The 9096-nt window shown below is 37.1% G+C and overlaps 1 protein-coding gene across 6 annotated transcripts in view; it reads left to right on the top strand.

Moving 5' to 3' along the window:
• The window catches only part of CRPPA (CDP-L-ribitol pyrophosphorylase A), a 110952-nt gene extending 102690 nt beyond the window's left edge, over positions 1–8262 (top strand). For all 6 annotated transcript variants that reach the window (XM_039549326.1, XM_039549325.1, XM_039549327.1 and 3 more), the window contains one exon: positions 5941–8262. In XM_039549326.1, coding sequence (XP_039405260.1) covers positions 5941–6045 — 105 coding nt within the window. In that variant the 3' untranslated portion in view covers positions 6046–8262. The remainder of the gene's footprint in view (positions 1–5940) is intronic.
• The last annotated feature ends 834 nt before the right edge of the window (positions 8263–9096 follow it).

Consider the following 9096-nt stretch of genomic DNA (forward strand, 5'->3'; position numbering starts at 1 on the left):
GTTCATCTCTCTCTCCTCTGTTTTGGTGGGAAAGGTGTCCACAGAGTAGTTAATCTTTATTTTTTTATTGACTGTGCTTATGTGGTAGCAACATGGGATTTGTGCCTCAGTGTGGGGGGCACTCTTTGATTGTGGTTCTGTGTATTCTTGATGCATCTGGTAGGGAGAGAAAGGCTCAAGTGTCACTTCCCAGTGGTACTAGGCTGTATCCATAGTGGTAAGTAAAACAGGCCAGGGGTGGTTCTCTTGTCCTAGGGCTAAAAGGCACAGCATGCCTCATCTACATATGGCTATGTTCTTGCTTCCCAAAAGAGGGTGGCCACATTCAGCCTGTCCCTTGAGAGCATTCCTTAGCCTGTGCTGTCCCCTGAACCATGCCCAGCCATTGTCTGGAAACATGTTAGCTGTCAGGAGCCAAAACTGTGCCAGGGAGCAGGCTTACAATGGAACAGCAAGGGCAGGAGCATGCCGGCATGCCAGCGCATGCTCCAGCCCTCTTTCTGTTCCTGATACAAACATAACCATGTTAATACTGATATTGCCTAAGTTTAGCAGTGTCTCTAAATCCCGTTTTCAGGCTTTCTGTCAGCCATTTAATCAGGACTGTACAATTCTGTTACTTTTAAAAATCTTTATTAAATGTAATGTCAAGTAATATTACAGCTTGACAGAGTGCAAATAAGGGAACACAGCAGTTTTATTCTTTCGGCACTACAAGACAGAGGTAACACATGCAGAGGCTTTCTTTTTTTGACCTAAAAAGGGTAGGTGTGTTTTTCAAGCTACTCTTAAACTGAACTAGTACATATGTAAATTGAAATGCATTTATGTGAAGTTCCAGTTGGGGAAAAAAATAAATCCTAAACAGATTGAAGCAAGGAAATGAATTGTAAGGGAAATGTCAGTAAATATTCAGATATCCTCACAGTTTCTTAAATAAATGCACATTTGTAAAATATCAGATTGCATATTCCAAATACAACTTTAACTCTGTCCCTGTAGCCACTCCCAGTCTAAGTCTGCAGACCAGAGAACCCCTACAGTCACAACTCTACATCAAATAAATTCTGAGTATGAGTTACAGGCATCACACAATATGGTTATGTTGGAGTATTTTTACTATTTAATAACAGACAAAGTGGATATTTTATTTTGGAATCAAAGTGCTGTTATGTGGATTTATGGCTTATAGCGTTGGCAGTGTTTCCGAGTACTTTCTTTTCCAAAGTACATAAATATAAAGTGGTAAAAGTTTTGGTTTTAGCTTATAAATGTAGTTAATAATCTGTTCAAACAATAAAAAATTCTATTTGTTAATGGCCAAGAAATGTTTGGGGGGATTGGTTTTTCTTTTTACAGGAGAATCATTTAAATCAACTGGATGAAATTAATAGACAGTGAATATCACAATGGTTTGGGGGGAGTTCGTGGCACACCAGTTGATCATGTGGAACTTCCAGTTATTAATCCATTAAAGTCATTACTGCCTCCAAGTCTTCTTTAAAGGTCACAGTCTTTTTAAAGGATTTTTTTAATGAGGAAAAGAACTATTCCTGTTTGATCCGTCCAGTGTGTGCAGGGCTGTGCACCCACTGACTGTCACGCCAAAGGATGTTCTGTGCTTGGAATTTGCAGCACTGAGCAGCAACGTGCGAGAGCTCCTGTGGGCTGCAGGAGGATTTGTATTGATCCTCCTGTTCTGACATCCGGGGTTTTAGTGCGGTTACAGTATAGGCAAACACATAAGGCAATTAAACATGTGAAGACATGGTTCTGCTTGATTATTTGACTTCCTGCAACTAATAATGAGATTTTTGAAAGATTTAGTGCTATGCCATTGAATATAAAAGAAGTTTGGAGGCCTGTATGTGCAATGGAGTTAGGTGTGGTAGATTAAGTTTGTCCTGGCATCCTTATTGAAGCTTCCCTATAGGCACTATCATCAGCATTGTTGCCAGAAATAACATTGCAGTGTCAAAACCATGGGTGTTTTAAGGGTATAGCGAGGGGACTTGAAGTATTCACTTGTTTGTTTGACTTTAAATTAATAAAGACTCACAAGATTTTTTTCCTTTCCTGGGTTATTGTTGAATTCTGTCATTTTATTTCTTTTTAATATTCTTTAGAAAAACTGCTGATGTTCAAATTACATTGAAAATATCTGCTTACAGGCAGACTAATGGCCTAAAATGAAATAAAGTCCTAGCAGGATTTGGAAGAGAGAAAGAATACCTAAGATATAATGTAGTGGTCACATCAGTCAGTGTTATGCCTATGCTGTGAACAATGTGTTACCTTTCAGTTGCTAAAATTTCTTTTTCTGGTTTGTTATTTTTTGGGGGGGAGGGGGTTGTGATAGTGAATAGAAATTATCAACAGGAGTTTTAAATTATGCACAGGCAATGACCATCAGATACTACAATAATGATTTGTATCACAAGAGTGAGTTTTGATTCTCAGAAAGATACAAATTGAAATTCCTGGAGGAGTGCAGCTCATCGTGTTATTTACTACCTCCTTCCAGTAAGACTGTGCCTGTGAGGGTAAAGCAAGTTAAAGTCAGCACATACTTGACCTCTGAGGCACTGATTTCTCCTGTGCTCAGAGGCTGTCTCCTGGGCCCAGGTGCTGGACACCCTTCAGTGAATCGGTGACCCTGAGATCAGAATGGGATAATGTTACTGGGAAGGAGGATCAGCATAAATCTAAAATTAGTAACCCCTATGATAAATACTTTAAAAGATTGCCTTATTGAAATCCTCAGTGTATACTTCATGAGGTAGTTAAACCATCAACTGTAATTGTACTTAGAATAAGAATATATTTTCTATTGCATTTGTTATCCTAAAAGATGATGTATATTGCCTTAAAGAAAAGCACTTCTGGTTATTTCCAAAAAACAGACTTACAGTGACCAGTCCTATACAGGTGCCAGTAGGTTTCCTGAAGAGTTATAATGGTAATATTAATAATCGGATTATTAGAAGTGAAGTAACTGTAAATCTTGCAGTTCTAATTTGTGCTGCTTACTTACTATGTTTCTGGTTTTGAACCAATTTCAGTTCAGCAGTCAGTTTCAATGGGTTTTAGACCACTTCTGCGTGCAGGTTTCTGTACAAATTACTCTGCCACATTGCCTGCTTTACAAATATTACTCATAATTCTTTGCATGTCTTTCCTATAGAACATGGAAATTAGCACTAAAGCCTTAGGTTTAGCTTTAGAAAAGGCTTTTTTCAGTCTAAAGAAATCTTATGGTGTCACTTTCAATCTCTCCTGTGAAAGTTAAATTTCTTTCTCTTACTTCCTTTTATGTTCAAAAACTTGAATAATTTATTACTGCAAAGGAATGTGTACCGACAGTAACCAACAGAGGATGTGGAAAGATTTATTGGGAGAAACATTAAGAGCATTCCTGGCCAGGTGTATTTTATTTCTTTTTGTGAAATTGAAAAAAAAATACTGTACAGCTCCAGCCAACTTCGGATATGGCTGGAAGCCCATTTGGAAGAGAGTATCTGTAATTGTGAAGTGCTTCTTGAGATAAACTGAACAAAAAGTGACGAAGGGCACAAGGAGATTTGGCATTTCTGAATAGCCAGAAATGTGTTGCTTGATTTTGAAAGCAACTGCAGTGTTTGCCATCTGAGTGGGTGTGTGAATGACTTCCGCTCTCCTTGTACTTTATCCAGCAGTTTATACCCATGGGAAATGAGGGAGTGAACGCCCTGCCGAACCAGAGCAGTGGATTCTGAGTTTGCACCCTTGGTTCATGACAAAAGGTCCTGAAGGAGCAGGACCTCAGTAGACTTCCACACTCCTTGCTTGACTGATAGAAGGTATCACTCAGTGAACAGCAAGACACATGTTATGTACATTTTTATTCTACCACATTTTTTTAGAATTCTAATAAATAATTTTACTGCATATTGGAGTATATAACATGAATTTGTGAGGAGTGTAATCTTTTCCAAGGTTACAAATTGTAATTTACGTAGTTGATGATATTTAGGACAAAATTCTAGTCAAATACAAAAATGATTTTTTCAGGGATGATAAAAAAATCCGTTATAAACTAGCTATTTGTAATTTGATCCAATTACCTCTCTGGCATGTTTAATTTCATTTACATAAGTGGCAAAGCTAATAAGAGCATTATCATAGAATCATACAATAGTTTGGTTTGGAAGGGTCCTTTAAAGATTAGTTGCCTACTCCAACAACCCTGCAGTAAGCAGGGACATCTTCAACCAGATCAGGTTGCTCAGTGCCCTGTCCAACCTGACCTTGAATGTTTCAAGGGATGTGGCATCCACGACCTCTCTGAAAAACCTGCTCTTTTGTTTTACCTGCCCATCATAAAAACTTTATTTTCTATATCTAGTCGGAATTGACTCTATTTTAGTTTAAACCGTACCCCTTGTCCTGTCACTACTGACCTTACTAAAAGGTCTGACCCCATCTTTCTTGTAGGTCCTCTTTAAGTGCTGAAAGGCTGCAGTAAGGTCACCCCACGCATTCCCTTCTTCAAGCAGAACAAACCCAACCCTTTCAGCCCTTCTTCATAGGAGAGGTGCTCCAGCCCTCATAATTTTTTGTGGCTCTCCTCTGGACCTGTTTCTATATTGAGAATGTGCCAGGGACACCTTTTCCCTTTCAGTTTTTCCTTCAACTGCAACTTCTTAGTCTCCAGCTCCCCTCTGTGCTAGCTGAGTAGGTAGGTCCCTTCAGCAGTTGCCTTATTTATCAAAAAGCGAGTTTTGATATTGTATTTTTGTATAAGTTGTGGAAACAGTTTCTTCTTTGTCCATTAGTCCAAGTTTCTTAAGTGTTCTCTACAAATTCTTTCTTCATGTAGCATCTTAAATAAAGGAGTAAAAAGATGTGGAATCAAACTGCTCCATCCTCCTACCCCATGCAGGAAGCTCTATCTATATCCCATTTTATATGGATGTGAATCTCATGTTATGGGACCCTCATGATGAGTTTCCTTGATCTGTCCAATAATCTGTTCCGTTGTATACTAGTCCTTACCTATTGCTTCCATCATGGAATAAACGAATGGATAAAACCTATTGTTTTATCCATCATGGCTATGGAGAACAGCTCTTGATTTCTCTTTGTAGATTCTCCCCACCCTAGAGTTTTGTAGACCTTTCTTTTTCTCCATTGCATCCCAGAAATTGTTCTCTCCTATTTCTCTCTCCTGGGATGTCTCCATGCCTGACTACACCTATTGCTATTTTCCCAGTGCGCAAATGGAAATCTTACTGGTAGCAAGAGGCCAGCCTTTTGTAGTCCATACAATTAAAAAAACTTGGTAATTAGACAAAAGGCTCTTTCAAATGTGAGCTGAAGTGCTCAGTTAGAAGCACAGAATCAATGTCTCATTTTATTGCTGTTTCCTGTGTTGGTTTCTATACTTGCCTATCAAAACCAGACTACTTTTTGAAGTTATTCGATACAAAAATCAGCCTAAACCATTGAAATCCCAGTGCTTAAATTCCCTTGTGAGTTTTAGTAGTTGGTAGACTACAGATGGGATTCAGTAGGTGCTTAAAGTTGCAGGTCTTTAACAATGCTACTTGATTAAATCCTGTATTTTGTTCCGTTTTCAACCCCAGAATTTCTGCTGCCTTTTAGATTTTAAAATTCATTTAGGAAGCCAGTGACAGAATCAAGTTTTTTGGTGGTCTCTGAGTACATACCATTCTAGCAGTTTTGCATCAAGGAGATTGGAGAAAATGGTTACTACTATGAAATTATGGTTTCTTAAAATAAAAGTTTTAGAAGTTCTTCTTCTAATAAAGAGCTTTGTTTCTTCAACAATCATATGGTAATTTGGCATACTTGAAAATTGATTTTAAATATTTACTTTTTCCACTCTTGTAAATATATTGTTTTCCCTACTCCCTCTTTTTTTTTTTCTTTTCATTCCAGGACCCTTTGCTGCTTCAGGAGACAGTAAATTCTGCTGCTGCTCTTATCATGGCATTAATAAAGGACAGAAACCCGGAGCTGATTGGCCAGCTGTTGGTAGCATAAGACCATAAATCATGGCTTTTGGAAATGTTAGTTTTTCATCATCTGTTCACCAAAGGTCTTAAGCCATTTTATTCTTTCTTGAAAACTCTGGATTTATGCCATTTATTATTAAGATCCTTTAACAGCATATTTTTGATATTTAAAATACAAGTATAATGTTATGTATAAAATGTAAAAGGAAATACAAATAATTCTGAGATACACTGGGTATATACTATGAGGAATGATACTGAAATATTTTTTAAGGTACTCATCATTTAAAAAGGTGCACAGACGACACCAAAGCATTCATGCAGAATTTAACCATGTGTGTGTTGTACTCTGGGACTGCATGAATTAAATTTTATTTCTGATAAATTAATCCTAAAGCACAGCTCATCTACTTTATGTGAAATTATTTAAAAATTGCTGCTGTAATACTTATTAGTGAATATAGAGTTCATTACAGAGTGTAGGTTTCCTGGCATCAAGAGAAATGTATATTGCAGGAAGAGTTGGAAAGGTCAGGTACCTGTTCTCTGTGGAATGAAGGTAACTTCAAATCAAAGAAAAGATATGCATGGATACGACAAGGTGCTACCACCCCAGTTTTCCAGATGCAGTATACTCTGGCTGTAGCCTTCTTGGTGCTACACTTCTTCCAGTGCCCCTGTGCCATCATTCAGAGCTCCTGTAGCTCCACTGAAATAGGAAGAGTCTGTTAATTCATGTATCAGAATACGATTCTCATCTCTTGTTGGTTAGCAGATGTATGTAGTAAGTAGTAGTAAGGAGACCAAGCATTATGAATTTGAAGATACACGACATTGATAGTGAGGTGTGGACAGTTGGGACAGGAAGATGAAATGGTGAATGATTAGTATGTGGAGTATCACTAAGAGCAATACAAGCAGAGTCCCTGAAAACCTATGCCTTTCCCTATGCATCAGACCCAGGAATTCCATCTCTCCTGCAATTTGTGAAGGGGCTAGGTTAATGACTTACATACTTGCTATGGCTGGAATAAGGTCTTGGAGAAGTATCCCCACCAGAAGTGTCCAGCGAATCCCTGATTCAGCCTGTCACTGTCAGTTCAGCAAGTTTCCCTCTAAAAACAGCATTCCTCCCCTTACTCCCACTATGTTCCACCCTCTGGTGCTCACACAAAACTTAGGATAACAACCTCTATGCTTGGTCCCCTTCCTCCTTCCCTTCACATGACTATTTATATCTCTGGTTTAAATTGCTTTTAGAAGTTGGTCTTGGTCCCAAACTTCCTTCATTGCAGAATAAAATAAAGAGTTGTTAGCTGGCAGTTCTATATCCAAAGCAGACATTTTCTTCCACACACAAGTCATGCAAAGATAACTAACAAAGTTCTTGTGCATCATCTGCTTTCTTCTTTGCTTCTTTCTTCTCTCTACTTTGATTAATAATTTGTCCTTTTCTGACATCGTACAACATCAGCATTCATATTAGCTCTGTGTATGGCTACACAATAGGCATATTTTATTAATACATATATTCATGTCTGTTCATATGCAGAGTACGCAAATAAGTGAAGAACTAAAGAATTTATTACTGCTATTCATAATTTAACAGGACAGCTCTCACAAATAAGTTTTCTGAATGTGCTTTTACATTAATAAATTTGATGAAAGAATTTGTCCCATAGGCTTTTAAAAGACATGATGAAAGATGTCTCTTTGACTTTATTTTGTTTTTCTTGTTTGCTTGAAGACTAAAATGCAATCTGTGGTGTGTTTTCCCCAAATAATAAGAAGGTGAATTTCGAAAATCCTTCATGTTTTCTATCCACTCTAATTTGTACATTGTGATACTGCATTAAAATTGATTTGTGCATGACATCATTTGCTTAAACAGAGCTTTTATTTTTTAGGGTTGTTTTACTTAACTCATTCTCCTAAGAGGATTTCAATCCTATTAAAAATGATACTGCAATGAACTGCTGTAATAAAAAGAAAAATTATAGTTGTTTATGGATTTATTTTGAAAAGAGAACAGACAATGCACAACAAAAAATAAGTTTTGGGTCATCCAATATACTTAGTACTAATCCAAAATGGAAGATAATAAGCTTTATTAATGTACTGTTAATCATTGCATTATGGCTTTTTAATCTTTAGCAATCTTTTAAAATACTCGACAAACACTGAAAAATCCATTTTGCTGGAAGCAAATACACCAACAACAGAACTACTAAAACAGATCACAAAATACTAAAACTGCAGTTAAAAAAAAGAAAGAAAGAAACTGGACAGTGATTAATGCTATTGTGTATCCAAACCAAATTAAAATGGTTTTTTGGGTGATTGTTAGTACTTACAATGGGAATAAAGATATAAAATGAAATTAAGAAACTGGCTGATTGTTTTTTGTCTGTGCATAGCTTCTCACAAATAGCAGTATACATGAGAAACTTGGCAGCCTTTTGTACACACATGCTGTTTTGAATTTAACCAGTGAATCAGTCACCACCCATATTGCTTTGAACATTTGGACAGAGATAACAGAAAGTAAATAAAAGCTCAGACTCTGCCAGCCTTGCGTACCTTACTCCTCAAGCATTCTAATTAGTATTCCTTGGGTATACTGTTCCTCAGAAAAGAGAATGCAGAATGTGGCCCTAGAAATACTTTTCATAACTGCAAAGTTGAATGAATTAGAATTGTATACTGAAACTAACCCACTTCATGCAAAATCTGGAATCTGTATTACTTTGTCTTCAATCAGTTAGGTAGAAGATTTTCTAGTTAGTCTTTTTTTCTTCAGCTTTTCAGATGACCTAGCTGGAAAAAAAAAATGGCTCGATGGTCCTCTAAAGAAGAAAGAAATGAAAAAGATAGAAGGTAGTGGCATTATAAACAAAAAACCCCAACACCCCAAAACTATACCAAAAAGCAAAGAGAGAGGAAATGACATGTTACCTATTGTAATCAGTGGCATAGGAGAGTCAACTTTAATTGAGCTCACCTTGATAATTAATGTAGGCTGCAGAACAAAGATTTTCTGGTTGCCATGGAGCTTTTGGTGTAATCAAATCTGTGTTTC

This window comes from Corvus cornix, chromosome 2 (assembly GCF_000738735.6).
Source record: "Corvus cornix cornix isolate S_Up_H32 chromosome 2, ASM73873v5, whole genome shotgun sequence".
Taxonomy (NCBI): Eukaryota; Metazoa; Chordata; class Aves; order Passeriformes; family Corvidae; genus Corvus; species Corvus cornix.